The 25,356-nt window shown below is 38.7% G+C and overlaps 2 protein-coding genes across 2 annotated transcripts; one reads left to right on the plus strand and one right to left on the minus strand.

Moving 5' to 3' along the window:
• Window positions 1-887: 887 nt before the first annotated feature.
• On the plus strand, window positions 888-10,357 carry hvcn1 (hydrogen voltage-gated channel 1). The gene is made up of 6 exons (XM_053516430.1): window positions 888-1,007; window positions 5,701-5,921; window positions 7,028-7,132; window positions 7,218-7,449; window positions 8,075-8,187; window positions 8,789-10,357. The coding sequence occupies exons 2-6, from the start codon at window positions 5,745-5,747 to the stop codon at window positions 8,843-8,845; spliced, it is 684 nt and encodes a 227-aa protein (XP_053372405.1). The 5' UTR covers window positions 888-1,007; window positions 5,701-5,744; the 3' UTR covers window positions 8,846-10,357.
• Window positions 10,358-11,131: 774 nt separating this feature from the next.
• Window positions 11,132-23,795, minus strand: tctn1 (tectonic family member 1). The gene is made up of 14 exons (XM_053516429.1): window positions 23,307-23,795; window positions 22,186-22,303; window positions 20,296-20,429; window positions 19,984-20,129; window positions 18,615-18,717; window positions 18,131-18,243; window positions 17,943-17,963; window positions 17,646-17,783; window positions 16,153-16,278; window positions 15,902-15,990; window positions 14,552-14,689; window positions 14,307-14,460; window positions 12,724-12,855; window positions 11,132-11,577 (listed from the first exon to the last, which is right to left on the minus strand). The coding sequence occupies exons 1-14, from the start codon at window positions 23,752-23,754 to the stop codon at window positions 11,431-11,433; spliced, it is 2,007 nt and encodes a 668-aa protein (XP_053372404.1). The 5' UTR covers window positions 23,755-23,795; the 3' UTR covers window positions 11,132-11,430.
• Window positions 23,796-25,356: the final 1,561 nt, after the last annotated feature.

Here is a 25,356-nt window from a genome sequence, read left to right on the forward strand (position 1 = left end):
GACTCTCACAGTGCTACCCGCTGTATCCAGGTAAGAAAGAGTTCGCTGAGAAAGGTAAATGATGGCATCATCCACACTGACCTGAGGGCGGTAGGCAAACTGTGGAGGGTCTAGGAAAGTGCTAACCTGAGATCTCAGCACTGTCGCCTTCCAGGGTCCGGGTCTGATTCCCACCTCTGCGTCTGTGTGCATGGAAATTGCATGTTCTCCTCATGCTTGGTGGGTTTCCTCTGAGTACTTCACCCTCCTCGTACAGTCTAAAGACGAGACTAATAGTCATTCCCAAATTGCCCGTAGTGTGTGAATGAGCATGTAAGTTTGTGTATGTGTGTGACCTGTGAGGGATTGTTCCCTTATCCAGGGTGTACCCTGCCTCGTGCCCTAAGTCCACTGGGATAGGCTCCTGGTGACCCTGTATACAGGATAAAGCGTTATAGAAGATGAGTGAGTGAGTAAGTGAGTATATTATACAATTTTAGTGACAACCAGCTGTGTACATCAGACCAAACGGCGTAACAAATGGGCAAGGAAAAAATAAATGATTGAGAGTTTGTCCTTGAAAAACAAAATGCACAGGAATCCACATCAAATTTAAATCTTTTCAATCACTGGCAGGATGTTGAGCTGATACCATTTTGAAGTGGATTTCTTTTATTTATTTTTTTGTGCAATGGGACATGATAAATAAAAAGAAAATGATTTTTCCCCTCCATAAGGGAACCTCAATATTATCTCCTTATTCTCTTATTATAATTGATAAGATGAGAGAGAGAGAGAGAGAGAGAGTTAAAAAGAAAGCATTATGTACAGTGTGTGAATGACTCTGGAGTGTGCTGATCTCAGATCAGTCTGGAGGAAGAAACACAGAGGCAGAGGCGGAGTCTTTAGGAGGGTCAAGGTTTTCTCCAAACAAATGGAGAGTTTGGTCTGAAGACTAAAGATTTCACTTTAAAGGAGTTGAAAAATCGAAACAGGAGCAGAAAACCAACCAACCAACCAAACATCCGGTAGGTAGAGGAACACTGATGTGCTTTTTTTTATTTTTTAAATGTATTTACTTATTATTTTAAGTGTGCATGTACGGGTATTTAGGATCCCCAGCTAAACCCTAAATGAAACCTTTTACACATTGTTTTGCGAGATTTCGTTGTTTGTTTCGTGTTAAAATCGTGCGTTCTGATTGGTGGCATATTGTAGTTTTACGTGAACTCCAGGCGGTAAAAAGGAAAGTTTGGATCGCCAGCGTGAGGGAATGTGAAAGAAAATCACGAGATAACCACAAGACGGGCTGGTTTACGGTCAGGCTGTGATTGGTCGGAAAAATACAAGTTAAAAACAAGTTAAACTCGTACGCAGCGTGTTATCCCGAACCGAGTATGTCAGGGAAACATGCGCGAGATCAGTCTGCGCGAGGTCTTTTTTTTTTTTTAATAAATGAAATAACCGTCACTCTCAACGGATTCTCTAACAAGCTCTTACTCCGTGTCGCAGGTTAAATTACAGCTCCAACAAACCCAGAGTTTCGTTTCGAAACCTGAACAAAAGATTCTTATACATGTAATTTATATCTCAAATGATTTTGGTCTTCATACACTCTATGGACAAATGTATTTAGCCAAATTATATTGTTTTCAAAGACACTTTAATATGGAGTTGGTCCCCCTTTTGCAGCTACCATTATAACAGCTTCCACTCTTCTTGAAGATTCTGGAGTGTTTCTGTGGGAATTCGTGTCCATTCATTCTGTAGAGCATTGATGAGGTCAGGTACTGAATCAAAGGAGAGGAGGACAGAGAGGTGTCCGTCCAGAGACGAATCACCAGGTGTTGGCTCGAGTTAGGGGGAGAGGGGGAAGGAGACAGAAAGAGATAAAGAGAAGGAAAAAGAGAAGGTGAGCGTTGGAGCATTCACATCTTTAAGAACAGATGCAAGAGGAGACAGGAAGATAACAGCAGGGAAGACTGAGCAAGAGAGTAGAGATAACTCCTTTTTATGTCAAATAATTCTTACAGGCTCAAATATGAAATCCTAACTTTTAAGATATTAGGTAGACGTTCTTTCAATGTCAGAAAATGAGACTACACTGAACTTTATGTGAAAGAAAACAAAGAAAGAAAAAGACCTGAGGGGGAAAACATGCAGCTACATATCTGTTTATCCCTCTAAGAATACCAGTCTGTCTGGGTTGAGACGATTTTATATAAAAATAAATTAATTCCCCGTTCAAGGTTATAAAAGGTGAACGAACACACCCCTTGAATGCATAATTATTTATAATTCCAAAATGTGTAATCTGTTAAAAATTTATTAATACTTTGAACAGGCCCTTTTTGAGTGCTAGATTTTGAAAGTCCAGGTGTCAAAAACATCAGCACCAGAGGAACAAATTAAATAAATCCTAGACAAACACAAATAATGATCACGGCTGTAAGTCACTTATTGCCCAAATATAGCTACGTATCTTAAGTTGAAAAAGTTTGTTGCACCTTTTCTTCCTGCCATATTTGTAGACGTCTTCTTTGTGAGAACAGTTAGGAAGGGATTGTACTGCGTTTGCTGTTATTTTATTTTTAATTTAGGACTATCTGCCTGTATAGCAAGCAGTGTTTTTATAAAGATTACTGAGATGAACATTAGAGGAAAAGAGAAAATTGCAAGGGAAATGGTCAAACAGAATACAATTAGAAGCTTTACTGGCTTTATGTTCAATTTTTATTTTAAGGAAATTAGGAAATACTGAAAAATTTTAAGTAATTTTAAGGTAATTTCCATCTAAACAAACAGAAGCCATATGAGTGATGCTTGCAACAGTGTCTTATGACAAGAGTGGTGTCTGCATGATTTCTTTCTTCTTTTCTTTTAAGTTGACTCCAGATGAGACCAGTCACTTTTTAAAACATTTTAAATACTTACAAATTCTAATGCGCTTGTTGTTTACAGAATTTCTTCAGGGAAACTTACAAGGCTAATGTTACTAACAGGTAACATATGGGAAACCTCGTGTTAGACATGTTCCCCTTCGCGTCAGAGTTCTTTTGTTTGATGGACAGCCTATAAATAGGGACCTTTTACTTTAATAAATCATCATCTGTTACTTAGCAGCTACCAAACAGTTCACTCATTTACTCACTCATCGTCTATACGGCTTTATCCTGTATTCTGGGTCGTGGGGGGCCTGGAGCCTATTCCAGGAGAGTTAGGGCACACACACAGGATGCACACACATACACGCACTCTCACACTCATTCACACACTACGGCCAATTTGGGAACACCAATTAGCCTAATCTGCATGTCTTTGGACTGTGGAAGGAAACCGGAGTACTCGGAGGAAACCCACCAAGCACGGGGAGAACATACAAACTCCATGCACACAGAGATGGGAATCGAGCCTGGCCGGGAATCGACCCTGGACCCTGGAGGTGCGAGGCGACAAAAGACATTTTTATCAAAATCATGATAAAAAGGAATTGGTCAATTAGTGCATAACAACTGCAAGTAAATAACTGTAAATAAATATAAACTGTATAAAAGACCAATGCGACAAAACAAAAGGTATTAGAAGGTAAAATAAATGGTGTTATATACAAAATAAAAAAATAAAAAACTATGCAAAACAAACTACTCTATTCTGCAACTATTCTGGGTAGTGTGAAGGCTATCGTGAAATTAACTAACCATAATTTGCTTATGCAACATCATAGGCAGCGCAACACACTTTGTGCTAAAAAAGTGTTACACTTGAACTCAAAAATTCTGCAGTGATTGATATAGTATGTCACCACTCCTCGCAGGTGCACACAACAATGCACGTCCTCACCACAGGCCTCTGATTAATACCACAGTAAGGAAGAGGTCACCAGGGGTTTGGAGTAATGGCTTGTTTAAGTTACACCCTTGGTAAAGGTGCTTAGTGAATGAAGTTATGAGGATATTGATGCACTAATAGCTTGTAACACTATGATCATCATCCACATGGTTACTTCTTTGACTGTTGCCTTGTTTTTCCCAAAACGAGCTTCAAGTCAGTGATGCATTTTACTTTCATCCTTAGAAAATGAGGAACTATGAAGATCACCTAAGCCACAAAACAATAAAAAAATCAGTTTTATCTTAATCAAAGGAAAAGGAAGGGAGGCATTTGGACAAAATAAAGCAGGTGTAAACACAGCTCAGTGTGAGCGTAAGAAAAGCCAAAAAATAAGGAGGAGGAGGAGGAGAAGATGAAAACTTTTTAGAAGTAGCTGAAGCAAAGAAAATAAAGTGTAAGGAACATCGATGGTTTAATCTACAAATCAAAGAAACACTCTATGAGTTAAACTGGTTCCATCAGAGAAACTATAGCTAGTGTAAATTCCTGAGCTGCTGTTTGACAAACTATTTTACTTCCTGTTGAGTTTCCTGCAGACCAGGAAGGATGGTAAAGATTGCTGTACTGAACTTCACTCAGCAGTCATGGAAGGTCTATGGGAAAATAGGTTATTTACCAAAGGAAACGACATAGTTTTACACGTTGAACTTTATATTTAAGGTTTTAGTCGGAGTTGAACTTGTTGTTCCTGTCGGTTTTTCATCTCGGGACAGGATTGAGGACAGCGTGTTTTGTTGTTTCTCAGTCCAGGCTCAATTTCTTTGTCCTTTTAAAACAACACTGACCTAGGATGTGCCTTAAAACAAATCTCTGAAGGACTTTGGAGTCCATTAAAAAAAAAAAAACTAAACGCTGCATTGTTGTTTCTGAAACGTTAGGAGGACGTGTACATCAGCACATTTATGCAATTATCCAATCATCCGGCTGCAGCATGTTTTATACAAATCACATGGATAAAAGTCAAAAGCTTCAGTTAATCTTCACATCAGGATGAGGAACAATGTAATCCCTGTGATGGTCTGGTTTAAGTGTTTCAGAAACTCTTCAATCGTGTTCGATCTTTCTCACACAAGATTCTTCAGAATTTACAAAGAGAAAAACAGCAACGACAAAACATCCAGTAAAAGCAGCAGTTCTGTCAGTGCAGATGAAAAAAGTCCAGACTGTTTTGAGCTGAGAGGAAGCAAATAAGCATTCTTTATAACTATGGTGAGTAGAAAAGCATCGTAAAACTCACAACACATAAAACTCTGCAGAGGATGAACGACCAAGACCAAGAGTCTGTAGGCTACAGTGTGTACAGGATCACAGGACCCAGACAGCCGAAAATGAGGAAAAGGGCCGACGTTTTGGATAATTGCATGAATGTGTGGAGGTATTGGTGTGGCCAGGGAGTGATACACACACACACACAGACACAGCCATTCAGGCTCTCTGATATAGAAAGGATGCACTTCCTCTACATTAACATATCTCCAGTTCCTGTGTTGCTTTGTTTACTGTATGTTGCACCTCTAAACTTGATTTCATAATTTTCTTGTGACATAAATGTGTGGAAAGCAAAATGCACAATTAGCTTCTCCTTTCCCCCCCCTCATAGGAGTACACAACTAAATAGACTGAAGAGTTTAAACCTGGCAAGTAGGCCAGTAAGCTCTTTTAAGGCTCATGTTTTGCTAAAAGAAGCAGTTTTGTTGGCTTGAGTTAAATAATTAATAATCCTTAAATGATCAAGGTAGGATTTGTCCCTGAAAAAATTGTCGTATACATTTTGTTAGAAATCAAGGCTGAGCTAAATGCACTGAAGATGTTATCTCTTTTCTCATACAAAGCTTTATAGCTGTTAGTTGGCGAGTGGCCGCTTTGGATCGACCATGGTGCGTTGTTTGAGGTTTTTCACGGCGGTGGGCGACAACCACCGTCCCATCACCACGTGGAATGTGGAACAGCTACACAAGGTTAGCGAAGACCTGGAGGCTGCAAAGCAACCGGCTGGACAGCTGACGTTCAGAGACGCTCTGAAACGTCTCTTCAGTACAGAGAAATTTCAGGTAACTGAGACATTCAGCACGGCTTTACATCATATTCTAAAATCAGAAGCTTTTATTCACAAAAGTGGAAAAGGAATTTCTGTGGAGATTATAGAAACACAAATTGCAGCAATATAAAAATATAATAACAGTAGTGATTGCTTTTAAGATTTATGAACTCAGTATTGGATTATCTGTGTATTTAATGTTGATTAAAACAGAGCATACACATGAAAAGAAATTAGTTTTTTTTTTGTATTTTGGCTCAATTACTGATCAAGATGTGAAGAAACTGGAATGGGTAAATGGCTGCTGTATATGTATCATGCATTTTAGTTAAATTCAGTTCATGAAGGTCTAATATCCTTAAAAAGCCGTTCCATGAACATTCGTACCAACCAATTCACAATGTAGTGCTTTCCGTCCAAGTCCACAGTCTCTCTAGTCACTGCTCTGCAGGTGTGAACGTGTTATATCAGTTCATATGTAACTGCGCTGCATGCAAAAATGGACATCTCGCTTGTGATTTGCACAAAAGAAGAGCAGTGCGATTAGTTTTGTTTGTTTTTGGGGTCTGAGGGTGTACCTGGTGCCAGAACAACTCTGTTTGGATACTCTAAGAAAGGTGAAAGAGAATCATCACCGGTGACGAGACACGGATTCCTCACTACGTACATGTATGTAGTGTATGGAATGAAAACATTCTTAATCACCAACCAAGAAAAAGAAAAAGTCGAGCATCAGATGGAAAATTCATCAACGCTTACAGTTTTCTGGCATTCTCAAGGGCAAGATTTGGAACATTATCAGGAAGAGCTGAAGCCTAAACTTCGGATTAAACTCAGAGGACCGCTATCCAAGGGCATTGTGATCTGCATGACATTGCACGTCCGCACACGTCTGCCCACACCGTCGACACACTGCAATAACTTTTATGAATATGAGAGCTTGTTGACAGATCATCAAAGTGTATGAGGTTACTAATTAGCTATAAAAAAGCCTTATTAAAACTAAAGAATTAACCTTCCTTCTCTTATATTTCATACTATAAAGCTACAGTAGTACAGAAACCATAATTGTTAATAATGTCAGTTATTATTATTATTTAATTTTTTTTTGTGCTCTAGGTAACTGTTGTGTGCCTGGTGATCCTGGATGCCTTATTTGTGCTGTGCGAGCTGCTCTTAGACCTGTCTATAATCAAAGCGGACGAGCATCACATCGCTCCACAGGTGAGCTGAAGCAAGATCCAAAGTCTCCTTTTATAACCAGAGAGTAAAATCCTCATCAGTAGTTCCTCCTTTTGCCATTCTGCAGGTGTTTCACTATCTCAGCTTGGCGCTGCTCACCTTCTTCATGGTGGAGCTGGGCTTCAAGCTGTACGCCTATCGGCTCGAGTTCTTTCACCACAAGTTTGAGGTGTTTGACGCGATCGTCGTGATCGTGTCCTTCATCCTGGACATCGTGTACATCTCCAAAGAAAACGCCTTTGACGGCATGGGCCTGCTCATCCTGCTCAGGCTGTGGAGGGTGGCCAGGATCATTAATGGTACGGCTCACATGGTTAAAGGAACAAAAGCTATTTCGATTTATTTGTTTAGCGTCGTACTGTTTACTTTCTGAAACCAAAATGCACTCCTCCTTAACCAAAGAAGGTGTTTAACATCGCAAACCGATGCTGACGAACGGCTTTCCTACACGGCGTCCCTGTTAACGAATTTTTCTTGTGACCAATTAAACTACAACGATCCTAGTTAGTGATTAATAGATAATACAGTTATGTCTTATGTATAAATTTATGGCTTTATATAATATACGTGCATCGGGTTTTATGTTGGAATAGACTCGTGTCTTTTAGTTCTAGTTTAGTTGAAGGGAAGTTTGAATTATACAGCATTCAGAGACATTAAGGACAAGGTGTATATAGTCAGGTGTCCACAAACTATTGCCCATATCATTTAATGTATTAACATTGTCCAAAACCATCATCTCAGCACAAAATATCGTTAGAAAAAAAAAAATTGTCACACAGTGGTTCTAGATCACTGAGATTCAACCTAAGCTCAAAAAATCTGAAATATAACACACAACTCTTCAAACTTCAACAACACACATACACTTTGTTTAAACGATGCCCAATATCGATTCCTTTTATACATTTTTTTCTCCTTTAGGTATTATGATGTCAGTGAAGAGTCAAGCTGATCACAAAGTGAACAAACTGAAAGAAGAAAATGATGGTCTACAAAATCAAATCAGCGAGCTGAAGGAGCACAAAGTCACACTGGTGAGTGAGCGAGTGACCTGAGGCTGAGAGCATTGATGGCCACATGGTGTTTATAGTTTTACACTTTCAATTTATGTAATGTTTAAGAGCAGAGAAAATATTTATGTAAATTATTAAAAATTTATTTTTTAATTGTGAAAAATTACTTAGCACAGTCGCCTTGCGCCCCCAGGGTCTGGGTTCGATTCCCACCTCTGTGTACATGGAGTCTGCATGTTCCCCCCCGCGCTTGGTGGGTTTCCTCTGGGTAATCCGGTTTCCTTCCACAGTCCAAAGACATGTAGATTAGACTAATAGGCGTTCCCAAATTGCCCATAGTGTGTGTGTGTGTGTGCACCCTGCGATGGATTAGCACCCTGTCCTGGGTGTACCCAGCCTCGTAAGCCTCCTGGGATAGGCTCCAGGTCTCCGCGACCCTGAATACAGGATAAAGCGGTGTAGACGATAAGTGAGTGAGTGACAACTTTTACTGCTTCTATTAGAATTTTTCTCTCTGCCATGTCTGCATCCACCGCCTGGCCATTTTTATTGGGATAAGAAATGCTAGTGAATGTCTTTTATCTCCGGTGCATTAATATGTACTTCATGGTTTTGTTTACAGGAGCAAGAGGTCACCAGGCTGAAGGCACTCTTAACAAAGCACTCCATTGAGTACTAATGAACAGAACGCACCCCTACCAGTTGTACATCACACACACATTATAAACACACAACCTTCATGATGAATGTGAGCCAATGAAGGGAAATATGCTAAACTAAGAATCTATAGGTCAAAGTTCTAGGTTTGTATTTAAGGCCAGTGCTACAAGGCAAAATCAAGCATGATACATTTAAGGTAAACCGAAAAAATTTAAGCTAAACCAAAAAAATCTGGTCTGTAATAGCAAGACCTGCTGCAGCTTTCTGAAGTGAAAATAAATCATTACATCTGAACTGTTACTCAAGGTTCACAATAACATTGCAAAATTACAGACTCAACTAACACACTGTTTCACTCTGAATTTCTTAGATTTCCTACTTGGATCTCCTTAATCCTGAGTTAAACATCAGTAAACAAAGCAGTATTTTGTGATATACTGTACATACATTACTGTATATTTGTTTTAGATTAATCAATGTATTACCTTGTTAATGCTGACTGAAGTGTTTAGGAGGTAAATATAAACCAATCAGCCATAACATTCTGACCCTCCCTCTAATATAGAGTAGGTCCACAGTCAAAACATGGACTCCACTAGACTGTTGAAGTTATGCTGTGGTATCTGGCACTGTAAGCTGTCAAGTCCTATAAGTTGCCATGTGGAGTCTCCATGGATCGGACTTGCTTTTCCAGCACATCCCACAGATGCTCTATTGGAACCTTACCTCAGACTCACTGTGTTCCTCAAACCATTCCTGAACAGTGTTTCCAAATTATCCTGCTGAAAGACGGCACTGCCATCAGGGAACACTGTTGTCATCAAGAAGTCAGCAACAACATTCAGGAAGGCGGTATGTCTCAAAGTAGTATCCATATGAATGTCAAGACCCAAGATTTTCCTGCAGAACATTTCCCAGGCCATAGCATTGCCTCCGCTGGCTCATCATCTTTCCATCGTAAATCCTGGTGTCATATCATCTACAGGTTAGCAACGAAAATGTGATTCATCAGACCGGGCCACCTTCTTCTATGGCTCCATAGTCTAATTTTGATGCTTACGTTCCCATTGTGGCCCCTCTTGACGGTGGACGCAGGTCTGCGTGGGCTCACATGCAACAAACAGCGATGTGCAAAGTGTTTTAACACCTTTCTTTCTGAACCAGCATTAATGTTTTCAGCAGTCTGAGCTACAGTAGCTCTATAATTGGATCATATTACACAGGCCAGCCTTTGCTTCCCATTTGTATCAAAAATATCTCTTGGCTGCCCATGACCCTGTCACCAGTTCACCAGTGCTCCTTCTGTGGACCATTTTTGGAAGGTCTGACCACTGCAGACTGGCAACATTGGCCTTTTTTTTTTTTTTTTGCTTCCAATACATCAACTTCAGGGACATGACGTTCACTTGCTGCCTAATATACACCCACTTCCAGAATCCCCACCTCTACTCATTATGCAGCTTGAGTCTGAAAACAAAAGTTCCAATTTCCAATCCAATGCATCATCTGAGACATTTATGGCCATTCATTGTGTCAAATATCACATTTTTCAGCACATAAAACATTGGGAAAATTGAAGAAGGGAATTGACAGTGCACCTATTCTTTAGCTTTTCTTTAAAGTTTATGACACCACTGTTCATTAATTTTATTGTCTTCCAATACTTTATGCAGCGTTATAGAATGTGCACTAATATATTTTTAAGAATTCTTTTTTAGGCTTCTGTTTAGTTTAATGATGTACGTAACCTAATAATTTGTAAAGGAATCGAGTATTTCTTTTTATTTTAATTGAAAGTGGTATATATACAGAATAAATGTAAAAAATGTAACTCTGAGTGCAATATGTACAGTTCATACAGAATAACTATTTACAGTAATTTCAATAGTATAAAACTATGAGACATTGTCAATATAATAATAATAATAATAATAATGAATGCAATTTTATATATAAATGCCTTGATCGAGGTGATGTATATATTTGACGTCCTGATTGATAATACAAAGCTGTTCTTGACATCAAAGCTGTCATTAATGTAGGTTGACAGAATTTAATAATAATAATAATAATAATAATACAGATTTTCTTTTTGCACCTCCTTTGCTCAAGAAAAAAAAAGTCCTTGAAAATTTCAGTGTACAATTTCAACTACATCTGTAATTGTAGTCCATGTTCCCTCAGTGCAATTCTTTTGCTAAAAATATAAAAATAGCACTGGTTTTATCTTAACATTCATTTTGGGATTGAACATACCAAATTACGTGCTTACAACCTTTACAGTACTTTTTTTTTTTTTTTGGAAAAATATTCCACTACTCATATTTTGGGAGGGCGGGGCCAAATGAATCTAAAATCAACAACTTAAATAAACTGCAAATTCAAATATATCGAATCTTAGCATGTAAACTGTGTGAATGTAAAGTTCAACCTAAATTGTAACTAACAATGCACAGGCATTAAACTTCTATACCAAATCTAGGCTACAATATAAAATCAACCAAAATTCTAATTCATAGAACTCTAATTTTGGCATTGTATTCCTGTTCGATTTCATTGGACAGGAAATTACCTCCATTTGAAAGGTTTACTAGGTTCCCTGTTTTATACAAACGGAAAAAAGAAGTCTGATGGCAGCTTGGCGTTGATGGTCGGAGGAGCTCTGAATCCTGGGCTGGCTGACCGCGACACGTCGATGAAGCTCACGGAGCTCACAACTGAGACGACACCACCACCGGTCGAGGGAGATGGCTAGAGAGACAAACAATATTAATCATTAAAAAAAAACACTAATGTAGTTCAGTGGACTTTAAAAAATCTTTGTGGCACTAATCTCATATTTAACGCTGTTGCATGAGGTTGTTATAACAGGAAAAGAGGAACAACATCTGGAAAAGGATATTTAAAAACTCTCTATGATGGTTAGGTGTGCACAAACTTTTGACAATGTAGTGTATCAATTTGCCAAGCAGTGGTGCTTAAATTCCACGGGTGATATTGTTTTCTGTGTCCTTCAGGAGGAACAAAGTGTACCTAAAACTACAGCTTTCAAGTAGCAAAAATCCACTGTTGCATTACTCATGAACCACTCGGGCTATGAAACCAACAAACTGGATCACACGATTCTTAAGTCCATGATAAAGGCACCACTGTTATCAACTTACAAAGGTGTTTTATCATCTTTATGTACCAGTGCAGACCTGCAGTTCCCAATAATGGTCTGCAACAAGTTTATCGAAGGCATGCCATCAATACAGAATTTTACAGTTGATGATTTTACTGCAGATAGTGGAATATTTTCCGAACAAAGTACCGTGAAGTGCAAAATTTGGTAATACAAACTGTATTTCCTTGCCTTGTACCTACGGACCTATGTGCAGTGACAAAGTTGAATCTGATCTAAGTTCTGTGTGACTGACGAAAAGACCTCAGCGAAGTGTTCAGGACAACAGCAGTTGCTTTGACTTGCTCATTGATTGACATTAGAGAATCAAAAGCCTGTTTAAAACTACCAATGTAGGTTGAAAGAATTTTATAATAATAAAAATAATACAAATATCATTTTCGATCCTCCTTTGCTTGAGGCAAAAAAAAAAAAAAAAAAAAAAAAGGCCTGGTAATTTTCAGTATACAATTTTACCTACATCTGTGTTTGCAGTCCGTGTTCTCTCAGTGCAATTCTCATGCTAGATTAATAAAATAGCACTTTTTTTTATCTTAACATTCATTTTGGAATTAAACACATCAAATTTTGCACTTCACAGTACTTTGTTCGGAAAAATATTCGACTGCTCTGATATTTTTGGAGGCGGGGCCACCTGAATCTAACACTTAAATATATTGCAGATTCAAATATCAAATCTTTGCATGTAACCTGTGTGAAATGCTTAGAACTACCAAGGTGCTGGTGTTGGTCTTGATCGTTTCCATCACATTCACTATCTGGGCCTGGGGGTTCACCAGTGTACCAAACTTGGTCCATCTTACTTCGAGATGATAGGACACTGGGATGCTGCATCCCTGCGTAACCTGTAAAGAAGTTTAAAGTCACGTGAAAGATGATAAACTTCATGTGTTTCTAAGTTAAACAGGCCACCTGATTTTGTCACTACTCGATCTAGGGACAAAAGGACAAAAATTAAAGTAAAAGACAAACACTATTGGGTCAATATTAGTTTTTCCCATGCTAAGAAAGCATCGTATGTGTTTAAACACTGATAAATTTTGTACAGTACACACTGACTTGAAACCACTTTGAACAAGTCCTACAAAAACTGTTTAAATAATCAACAGCTCAGGTCTCAAAGCAGAAAGAAGAAAAACCAGTTCATAGCTGAAACCTGAGCTCCCACTATCTGACTGTAGACTTCCAGTCCTGTCATGGTGACACGGCAGAACAGGACGAGAATAGATCACATTCACCTGCTGTCAACGCAGTAAAGTTAGATGACTTTAAAACAGCATTTATGATACAACTCGAGCCTGATTGCTTCATATTGACTCTTGGGAAATTTGCTTTTACCAAATGTGTACTCTTACTTAAAAAGCCACTGTTGTGAAGACGCCGTCAAGTTCCAGCTTCATACCACGTGATTTCACCACAATACTGTTCCTTGATTCACTTGTCTTTTAGATAAAGCTGTGTGAGGCTGAAGTTACTCCGACATGTGAGATAAGTCTCACTCAACACTGGTCATTTTACCTTTTTTGGGGGGGCTAAAGACAAAATATCTTTTTATCCGATTCTAAAAGAAGATAATTACCAAGATTTTGATCTTTAAGTCTCAGACTTTGCACCAAAATAGGAAACATACTTTTACAAAGTAGTGCTAGGATTCTGGTGTCAAAATACTCAACTGAGCATGAAATTTAATAGTCATGTAAAAGATTTTGAGATTTGGAAACAAAATAGCTGCAGTGTGCAAATCGAGCTTGGGTTACTCAAACGGCTGTAACTTAGGACTCATATTAAACTTGAAAAGCATGTTGGGTAACCTAGATTGTGGTTAATCACAGTTCATTCATGATTTAGCAAGGGAGAGATTAATTTTTCACATAGGCCCAGACTGGTTTGATCAGCTTTTTTCCCCCTTAATAAATAAAATCCTAATATAAAAACAGCATTTTGTATTAACTTCTGTAATATTTGTATACTATAAAAATTTATTTGATGATCTGAATCATTTGTGTGAGACATATGCAAAAAAAAAAAAAAAAAAACAGAACAGGAAAGGAGCAAATACTTTTTCACAGCACAGTAGTTGTTTTTTTACGTTTGGTGTAAAATTTGATTAAACTCCAAGTGGATTAGGGACAATCTGTGATTTCAGCCTATCAGGTTTTAGCAGGCAGTCAGTCACATGATTACCATCGTGCCATCATCACAAACCTGACAAGTAATTCATTTATCTGTTGTCTGATGCTGAAACCCTGATTCATAGGAATGAGTAGGTGAGTTGGTACAGCATGCAAGGATTTACCGTGGGTACGGTTTGATTCTCAATAGGAATCCAGTCCATGGGGTTTTGAGGAAGAGAATTCCCAAATGATGCCACGTAATCCGGAAAAGTCTGGCCTTTCAGTCTCGCCAAGATGACTTCAGAGACTAATGAACAGTTCACACCGTCCTCAAGCCTACAATTCAATAATAACACACTTACGATTACAAATTCATCTATATTATTTGCAAATGCATACATGATGTTTAAGTATTTACATTTTTTACCTAAAGGTGCATCCGGACACCACATCTGTCCCAAACAGTACGGGTGTGCGCTGAGACAGGCCGGTCAGACAGTCTTGCTCTGCAGAACTCTTTAAGACCACGAGAGACCCGTCTGGATCTGAGCTCCGGATAATTCCCGTTAAAAACAGATAAGGAACCAGAGACTGATCAATAAGAGTTACAGCATTAACATCGGGGATGCACTGATCCGAAATTAATATTGGATATCAGACCACTTAAATAGCAGACTTAAATAGACCACTTAAATAAAGACCATGGAGAAGTACAAATGACAGATAGGTATTGGCTAATAAGAAAAACCCAGGTCTCAGTATCGGGCTTGAAAAAGTCAAATCGTTGCGTCCTTAACAAACATTTCCAAATTTCATACGTCTACTACATACAAGATTACTTTGCGATTAATAAAATCATGTTGCGATTAATTGCTTAATGCAGCCTAAACTCTGAGACTTTTAAGTTCCTGAAAAAACTTGGAGCTATTGTTGTCCTCCTCTTCCACTTATATTTCTGATGAAAGATGAAATGATCAGTACTTCTGCGGAAAGAGTTTTAGTTTGCAGAAACTTTGTGCTGGACTGAAATAATACAGATCTCATCATGGAGACGAACCTGTGTACCTGATCTACAAGTAAAAAAAATACTTTACTAGTTTTCAAAAATACTTTACTAGTTTTTACCTGCATTTACCTCCTGTTTTCCTTTATATTTATTTTCTATTCATTGTCTCTATTTTAAGGTCACAGGCAGTTGTCCAAGCATTTCACTGCATATCGTACTGTGCATGATTGTGTATGTGACAAATAAAATTTAAATTTGAATTTGAATAAACAGGTAGAATTATTTCAACTAGATAAATCTGTGAGTAATGTTTAAATCTTCTAAAAATTATTAGCATTAAAATGAGAAATGATCTGATCCTCAGATTCCAGCCTGTGACAAATGATAAAGGGTGGAAATGGAATTTGGAAGCTAAATTTGTTTTGTAAACTAAAATTGTTAAAATATAAAAAGACTTGACTGTTTTTTGCTACGCTTCAGTTTATTACATTTTATACTTTATGATAAGTCACTTGGAACTACTGTATTCACAAATACTTATATTTATTCTTGTTGCATTGTAAGTAATTTTTTGTGTGAAAAGAAAAAAGTCCTGCAGTAATAAGAAGGTTATTTTATACCTTAGCAGTTTTTGAAGATAATTTCAGCTGGGTACGTGTAAGAAGAGGTTGGGGTGTGTTATGCAAGATCCAGGGCACTTAAAGTAAAGCAGGAAGGTTTATAGGTACAGTACACACTGTATATCAGATGAGAGATTTAATGAAAGGATATTCTGCACTTCTCCATCCGGCCACAAGGGGCAGGCCAACAACATAACCAGGATTGCCACTGGAGCGAAGCGTAGCGTCACTTTTGGACTCCTGGGAAATATACTACTGTATACTGAGATGCACTAAGAACATTTCAAATGTACTTATTATTAAATTATCTTATTTCACAGAGATTTACTATACATATAGTTATATACTTCATACTATAATTCATTTAACTATTTAACATTTGCAAGTCCATTTAATGAGCACCTGAACAAACTTTATCTGGAACTCCTGCTGGATGGGCAGCGTGTTTTTATCGACTGCACCCAGAAGAAACGACGCCGTCACCCTCACAATCTGTCCAGCATCACCAAACCTCACAGTGTACTTAACCTGAAATAAGATTTCAGACAACAAACCACATGTGCTGATGAGATTTGAAAAATCGCTGGCACTGGGCAGAGAATTCTTTAATGCATTATTAAAACCTGGAAGGATAGAGGTTAGCATCAACTTCGTTGCAGAAATGTGATAAATAAATAAATAAATAAATCATGATCAGTTAAATGCTTGGAGAAGTGGCATTGTAAAAAAAACAAAAAAACAGAAGAATTTAGAGCTATATGAATAGTGAAAGTAGGTGTATTTTCTCACACACATAATGTAACAAGAACTCACAGGATTGAGACTGAACAGCTGTGAGGGCATGCTGTAAGAAAACCACTTGCTGGTGAAACCCAGTCTGCGGGGTAATACAGATTAGATTGGACTTGGATGCAGTGAAAAAAGATGATGTGGTCTGTTGAGTCCAGACTGACCGAACTGCAGTGTAGTCCAGGTGATAGATGAGAAATTGTTCAGATAATAACAAAGCATAAAACTTTGCACAAATATTCAAAACAATAGTCCAACCATTTCCAGATGTGGAGCCATTGTGAAATGTACATAGCATAGCAACGTTGCTAGGCAACATGTTTTCCTTAGCGACCAGCATATTAGGATAGAAGTGTCTATCACTGTGCATACAGACCAGTTATACTGTACAAATACATTTTAATATGTACAAAATTACTCATCATATAAACATTAAGTAAGTAGCCATTGTCAGCTGCATAATGGTTGCCAGGCAACTGGTTTCCGTGCGTGTATCACATCCTGGCAAACTTTTGCACCCTACGATTAGACTTTTATTACAGAACAAACAACCACAATGTAACTTGACCTTTTTTGTGTTTTCATATAAAATGACATGTAAGCCCATATCTATTTGATATATATTGATCACATATCTAATCTGCAACTCCCTTGGGATTAACAAAATCCAAGTTTGCACAGTAGATACTGACAAACTGTAGTTGTGCATGCTGTCGACCAAAACACAGACGTGGTGCAGATTTTTTTTCTGTTATACAGATTATACAGAAAAATATATATACAAAATTTTAAGTTGCTAACTTCAGACGTTTTAGAGAGATGATTTTATATGTGCACAAAAAGGGCATTTTCAGCATTATACTGTCTCGCTTCAAACAATAATAATTATTCATATTTCTTTATGAGTATTGATACTAAAATTGATGTAAACGTCCAGAAGCATATGACCTGTAAACACCGCCATCTTTCTGTACGACAGAACAACAAACTGGGGCCTTAATCAAAAAGCTCATAAAGCTTTGATTCATACATAAAGGTGAAACGATATCAGCCCTTCCTCCCACCAAGGGAGTGGGCAGTATAATAAAGGTTTTATTCCCGCTCACCTGCAGCACCACCTGGTTGCAGATCTGCCCGTGAAACACAGGTGTGTAGTTCGAGGCAGCAGCAGAATCCGTCCTCACCAGAGTCTGTGTGCCATCTAGTGATTGCAGTGTAATGGTCTCCACTGCTACAGACACCAGCTGACACACACATACACACACAAAAAACACACCAGTCAGTCCTGTGACTGCTTTAGCTCTTACGCCATCTAGAGGCCATCTAACAAGTAGGGTGGCGATTATGTGCCATGACTTTCCAAAGGATGTCTAAAACATGATAAAATAAATTTGAATTCTTACATCAGCACCGGTGTCCTTCCCCTGCAAAGAAGAAAAGAGCAAAATGGGATCAGAGATTCATGTGCAGCTTCGTATTAATCATAGCTGCCTATCAATATTAAAACTTTATTTAGATAGTTGCTATAATGCATAGAGGTACAATACAGCATTGCCATAACTTTAATAACTCATAATAACTCTGGACTCACCGTAAAAACACTAAAACTCGTGTATGTCTTGAGGTTCAGCGCATCTAACATTGTGCAGTCTTCTGACAAAGCAAAGCTCCTCACACATCTGCTCGTCTGATCTTTCAGAAAAGCTGCAGAGAAAAACGGTCACAAACAAAAAGATGGCAAAAATAATAATAATAATAATAATAATAATAATAAGTTCTCTTAATGTTTGCTGAGTATGTAAGGGATTGAGAGAGAGGTGAGAAAGATGGATAGAGCAATCACTATTATATACCACAAACACATGTGATGATAAGAAAATCCATACAGCTAGACAAACAAAAAACCTACAGCAGCACTTTAGAGCCTTTCTTTTTTTGTACGGAAACTCTGAAAAAAACCATGGAACCCGTTTTTTTTTTAAATTCAAAGTCAGGAAGGTATCCTGAGAGGTATTTTGTAATCATGACCAGCTGGTTATTTTGGACAGCTGTAAAATGAGGCTGTATCGGTTTACCTGCTGGGTTCGTGTCTAAACAGTTCGCTGCACCAGCAGATGCTGGAAGCCTGAAGAAACCTCGCTGCTCGGTGACATCCATGGTCTGGATCAGATCTCCAAACTGCAGACAAACACAACAGAAAGAATAACATCTATCCACTTCATGCAGTCAAGTAAGCAGTTTTACGGCGGTCCATTAGAAACCTAAATGATTGGCCAAATCCGTGATTGACGGCAGAGCGCTAGAGTGTCTCGCATCCCGCCCTTCTGAAAGAGCTCTTTACTGCTGCGCCACTCAGGGGCCCTTTTTACTCTAATTTAAAACTGCTGTCTGATTGCACAAATCTGAGGTTTATCAGACCGTATCCGAGTCTCTTTTGTATGAGGTCCTACGTATATCGCAGATATTTTCTTGACCAAAACGTGGTTATGAGACTTTGAATGAGGACGGTCGGATCAGAATTTGTGTGCCTTTTTGCCACTGCAGGTGTATAATGCCGGGCCAGCACCAAGATTTCATTTTAACAGTGGAGGACAGCTGAGAAAGTAAAGGGAAAGTCTGTGATTTAGGAGGTATTTGGTGCAATGAGTCTGTGCTAGCAAAACTGGAGCGAACCAACAGAAATAAGGAGGTGTTTAAGGTTATTTCTGTGAGTAAAGACGTATCGATGGTCGTACAGACATGTAATCCTGTATTCAGGGTTGCGGGGGGCCTGGAGCCTATCACAGGAGACTTAGGGCACGAGGCGGGGTACACCCTGGACAGGGCGCCAATCCATTGCAGGACACACACATACACACACTCACTCACTACGGGCTATTTGGGTACGCCAATTAGCCTAACTTGCATATCTTTGGACTGTGGGAGGAAACGGGAGTACCCGGAGGAAACCCACCAAGCACAGGGAGAACATGAAAACTCCATGTGAGGCGACACTGCTAACCACTACACCACGTGTAAAAACATTCAAATAAAATAAACATAGCTTGTAATTATGAATGAGAACCGTCATAACATGCAAATCCGACATAACCAACAAATCAAGATCGAACAATGTAGCATGTTGCATATATGACCAAAAGTATGTGGACACCGGCATGGATTCTCATTGGAGAACTGGAAGAGATTGAGTAGACCTGGACCTTCACTCAGTGAACACCTGGATCTGGACCTTTTTTTTTTTTTCCGCTGTACCTGGCTTAACTTGTCTTTCTTTTAATTGTTTGATGTTAATAACTTCAGTATCATGGCTAGCTAGTAAAATAAAAACCCTTCTAGACCTTGCAGCAGCAAACCTTCTGCACACCGCTCTCTGTTTATTTCAAACCTGAGGACATCAGTGTTACTGAAAATATACTGAAACGATGAGATAATGCACCACTTTACCACGTATCCTGGAGAGGTTCCCTGTGCAGGTGCCAGCGATGCAGCAGAAGGGCTTCTGAAGAAGAATCCCACAAAGCGGTCAAAGAGGCTGTCGAAATTAGTCTCGGTGGGAACCGTCGGGTCGATGAAGGACATTCCCTGTCCATCTTATAACAAAACGGAAAGACAGAAGCAACCGCAATGAATATGTTCCACCTAGACAGCTTCCCCCTGAACACTTAGTAGCTCTAGCACGTCAGTATGTGGTCGATGATATCATTATCAATACACACCTGGCACAATTGTGCTTCTGTAAAGCCGTGTTGCACTTACAGTTAGCAGACTGGATGCAGAAGACGTCCGGGTTGATCTCTTGCTGTACAGATGGCGTGACTTGGGACAAACCACCCGGAATTATAGTGAGCGTGTACAGGGCTGCATCCCGACTGCACAGCTTCGCGTCCCCACTGACAGAACACACAAGCAGGAGACGGTATACAAGGTAGAATCTGTTTTTATTCCTGAGATTTAAATGTAGGGGATGATGTAATGACAAAACTTTTGCCAACACCATAAAATTTATTGCAATAGCTCACATAAAAAAAGTACATCACAACTCTTGACAACTGTTGTCTGTTATTGAGAGCAAATTAAATGCAAGATGTGATGAACTCGGATCAGTACGCGTCAAAGTAGGAACAATACTCAATTTTGAATAAAAATCATTTTAAAATCAGATCAGTGGGCGTATATGACTTCAAAATAGAACAGATGCAGGTCAATGCAAATTATATTTATATACATGTGAAATATTTTGGAATAAATATTGTTCCATTTCTTTCACTGTCTGTTGTACCCTCAGGGTCACACACCACCCAGCTCACTTTCTGCTAATGCACAACAAACAACCTCAGACTGGGCAGTATCATCACACACAAAGCCCAGTTCTATAACAGCTTCTCCCCAGCCACAGAAAAAGAAATAAGGGAAGAAATGCATGCTGTTATAATCAGTATACGGTACACATATCTGATAGAAAGAAAACCTGAGTTACTATTCTTCACCTTTTTATTATCAAAAAATATCTGCTTCTCAGTGCAATATATAGGTAGGAAAACATAAAACTATGATCTTAAACGTGCAATAAAGAATTTCTGAAAATCTCAAGTAGTGTAACAGTATAATAATTTGAGTTTCCATCATTTCCTATGGGGGGGAAATTCGCTTTGATTCATGAGCGTTTTGATATACGAGCTTCTGGAATGAATTATGCTCGTAATCCAAGGTTTCACTGTACTGATCTTTCTTTTTATCACTGACTCTGGGAGCTTCTGTACAAAACCACCCAGTGCACTCTTACTGTTGGTATTTGTACAAATGGCAAATAAAATCTCTTTAATCTTGACTCTGCTTATGGACCTTTTGCTATTACTATAAGCACTTCTAGTATTTATTATGTTTTGGTTGCTATTACCTTTGTGGAAAATACATTACATTTCAGTTATTATTACTTAAAAAGTTGCAGATCTGTATTAAGTTTGTGGTTGTTACACGTCTGATTAAATGTCAGTAAATTCAGAGACTGATACTATAACTTGTGTGTGGAGTCATCCTGTCTAAGCGCTTGCAATCCACGAGGAAAGACCAGCTTTTCGCACTGTATCTGCTATAGTGTCTCGTAGACTTAACATCATGGTTGGCATTAAACCTTCTCCACTGAAAGGAAAGTAAAACTACACGTACTTATTATCTCCAGGTTAGAGTACTGTAATGTGTTGTACACTCATCTCTCACAATCATCCCTGGTACAGGTTACAGCTGGTACAGAATGCTTTTATATGTGTATGTTTTATTTAGGTTTTGTTTTGCCATGTTTGTCTATAAAGCATAAAATTATTTATTAAATAAATTATTACATAATATTTAATTAAATAATTAGAACATAATAACATTTCTTGAAATCTAAGAACTGTATTAAACTATGTGCCAGAACAGACAGGGTATAAGACTACATCAATCTAAGTGAACCAATGAAACAAACAAAAAAAGACGTGGCAGAAAAGACGTGACTGGAACGTACTTACACTGCATATCCAAACTTAAATGTATGCCCTAAAATTCCCTTAAAATGTATGTCAGACAATAATGGTGGCAAGACACATACACATACAACTCATAGTTTAAAAAACAACTGCTAATGTGTGTGTGTGTGTAAAAGCTTACACGACTTTCTGCACTAAGCACTGTGTGAAGAGCCGCAGCTCCTGAGTGCAGTCCGGGTCACAGCAGCAGTTTATATCACATCGCTCTCTCTGTACGTTACATGGACACACAGAAGACACTGGAGCAAACACACACACACACACACACACAGAGAGAAGCATCAGTGTAAATCACTTCATTTCATGTCGAATGATTATGATACTACTGGAAAAGAAATATCAAGGAACCAGTGGCTTAGTGGTAGGTGTTTTGTCTGTGTCCCAGGAATGGGACAAAATACCAGCAACAGTGTGCGAAAACCTTGTGAAGACTTACAGAAAAACGTTTGACGTCTGTCATTGCCAACAAAGGGTATATAACAAAGTATTAAGATGAAATTTTGTTATTGATACAGTGCATACAAATACTGATTTGATCCACCATAATTTGCAAATAAATTCTTTAAAAATCATACAATTTGATTTTCTGAATTTCTTTTTCTTATTTTGTCTTTTATAGTTGAGGTATATCTATGATGAAAATTACAGGCCTCTCTCATCTTTTTAAGTGGGAGAACTTGCACTATTGGTGGCTGACTAAATACTTTTTTGCCCCACTGTACAATATACTCTAATATAGAGTTGGTCTCCCTTTTGCAGCTATAACAGCTTCCACTCATCTTGTAAGGGTGTCCACATGATTTTGGAGTGTCTCTGTGGAACAGTGTTTGACTGATGGTACTTAGTACTTAGTAACCCAGTGTAACGGATCTTATTTAAAGAAGGAAACCCCAAAACACTTTTGTAAGTCACTCTGGATAAGAGCGTCTGCCAGATGCTTAAATGTAAATGCTTACAGTCTTGCTTTGGGCATGGTATTGTCCAAGATGTCTCAGTATGTTGAAGCATTAAGATTGTCCTTAACGGGGTATAAGAGACCTGATTAATTGAAAGACCTGAATTCAGTAATTAACAGGTTTGTATAAAATACTTTAGTCCATATAGTGTATATGTAGGTGTTACACATGTCCTGAAGTTACGGCTCAACAATGTTCATCACAAAAAATATCTTCCAGGACATTTGTGGAAGTAAGACTTCATTTTTTTTCTTCTTAAATAGATACTGGAGCTTTAAACTTGTACCTTGTGTGACAGGCTGAGGCAGAGACCCCGCCAGGGGAAGAGGCAGAGAGGACACAGCCCGACCCCCTGCTTTAGAGCTCGCTGTGGCCAAGTTGCTCGTTTTTGCGCCATCTGTGGTAAACAATGACGGCGTTTCTGTTGCGGCTGTAAGCGCGGATGGTGTGTGTGTTGTCTGTAGTTGAGTCGCGGTAAAAGCCGAGCCTGCTGTAGGGATCAGTCCTCCGTCCGTCACCGCAGCCTCGGCGCTCGGCTCTGGGGAGGTCGGGGGGAACTGAGGCGGTGTAGGAGCGCTGTCCTCTTGTCTCCCGGTCAGATTATTAGCTGTAGAGGGGACAACAGTGTCCTTAGAAACGATGTGCGTGATGTTGACCTGGTTCGAGCTTGCACTTTTAACAAAAACTGCATTTCCCAAACACGTTAATATAAACGTCCAGTGCAGCGCCGCCATGCTTGGTAACCATCGCTCGGTGACGCTCTGTATCCAGGAAGTGAGCGCTCTGTATCCAGGAAGTGTTCGTTTTGTATCCAGGAAGTGAGTGCTCTGTATACACGAAGTGTTCGTTCTGTATCCAGGAAGTGAATGCTCTGTATCCAGGAAGTGAATGCTCTGTATCCAGGAAGTGAGCGCTCTATCGTCGTCGTTTTTTTCTTTATAAAAATAATAAAATAATAAAATAGAATTTCTTTTAAAATAAAATAATAAAATTATTATTATTATTATTATTATTATTATTATTATTATTTATAGTAATTTTTATTACTTTGGTTTATTTTGTTTATACTTTTGTTTATTATTATTATTATTATTATTATTATTATTATTATTACACTTTTCGTTATTACTTTTGAGATTGTCAGACAGTGTTTAGTTTTTGTTACTGCCACCTACTGGACTGGAGTGTGGATCAGCGGTTAAACAGAACAAACTAGTAGATCATATACTATTATTATTATTATTATTATTATTAAAGAATTACATCATTGAATACAACAAGAAAATGCCAGGTGTATTAGAATCATTATAAATATATAAGGACAAGCATCTAAAATGCCAGGTGTAATAATATAATCACTCATACAGAATAAATAAACACATTCTTCTTCTTGCTCTCTTAGCTGCTCCAGTTAGGGGAAGCCACAGCCTGTGCCACATCTACCAGATCTTGCCTTGTGACTCCAACCTCCTTCATGTCCTCCCTCACCACATCCATAAACCTCCTCTCCTCCTGTCGGGCAGCTTCATCTCTAACATTCTCCTCATCGCTCCTCTGCACATCTAAAGCTGCCCTCTCTAACTTTGTCCCTAAATTAATATATTCTGTCCATTCTTGTCACTCCCAAAGCAAATAAAGCATCTTTGGCTCTGCCACATCCAGCTCTGCTTCCTGTCTTTTTGTCAGCAGTTTCCAACCCGTACAACATTGCTGGTCTCACTACCATCCTGTAAACTTTCCCCTTTCATTCTTGCTGATAACCGTACTGTCACAGATGACTCCTGCTACTCTTCTCCACCCATTCCACCCTGCCTGCATTCTCTTCTTCACTTCTCTTCCAAACTCCTCATTGCTTTGGACAGTTGACCCTAAATATTTTAACTCCTCCGCCTTCCGTACCTCTGCTCCTTGCACCTGCACCTTTCCCCCACCCTCTCTCTCATTTACACTCATGTACTCTGTCTTGCTTATTCTGATCTTTATGCCTCTTCTCTCCAGTGCATTTTAAGATTCCTAGCTATTTGTCTCTGGGACAGTCCACTGTCAGATTTATCAACACTTGGAATTGTCACGTCTAGTCATGCTTAAAGACAGGTCTATTGCAATCTGTAAAGGAGGAAATGCATAGTAAGCTTAGTAATGGCTACACCTTTTGGTCCATTCATTTAATCGTAAAGCTGTGGGTGTGTATTTTATTGCTTGTATGGCTGTAATACTCTGTGTCTTTTCTTTATGGTACAGTAGGAGACTAATGATTTATAATTTTTTACAGATAAAAATCCTAAAGGAATTCCTAAAAGCTGTCATGAATCAGTTGAAAGAGAATTCTTCCATCT

This window comes from Clarias gariepinus, chromosome 17 (genome assembly GCF_024256425.1).
Source record: "Clarias gariepinus isolate MV-2021 ecotype Netherlands chromosome 17, CGAR_prim_01v2, whole genome shotgun sequence".
NCBI lineage: Eukaryota > Metazoa > Chordata > Actinopteri > Siluriformes > Clariidae > Clarias > Clarias gariepinus.

What these genes read in the sequence shown, in the direction of transcription:
- hvcn1 (XM_053516430.1), top strand. Translation starts at nt 5,745, where the DNA reads ATGGTGCGTTGTTTGAGGTTTTTCACGGCGGTGGGCGACAACCACCGT. An exon ending in TCAGTACAGAGAAATTTCAG is followed by an intron (nt 5,922 to 7,027) that starts GTAACTGAGACA and finishes TTTGTGCTCTAG; the next exon opens with GTAACTGTTGTGTGCCTGGT. An exon ending in AGCATCACATCGCTCCACAG is followed by an intron (nt 7,133 to 7,217) that starts GTGAGCTGAAGC and finishes GCCATTCTGCAG; the next exon opens with GTGTTTCACTATCTCAGCTT.
- tctn1 (XM_053516429.1), bottom strand. Translation starts at nt 23,754, where the DNA reads ATGGCGGCGCTGCACTGGACGTTTATATTAACGTGTTTGGGAAATGCA. An exon ending in CTGCATCCAGTCTGCTAACT is followed by an intron (nt 20,130 to 20,295) that starts GTAAGTGCAACA and finishes TTTTGTTATAAG; the next exon opens with ATGGACAGGGAATGTCCTTC. An exon ending in GCAACCAGGTGGTGCTGCAG is followed by an intron (nt 16,279 to 17,645) that starts GTGAGCGGGAAT and finishes ATCTTATTTCAG; the next exon opens with GTTAAGTACACTGTGAGGTT.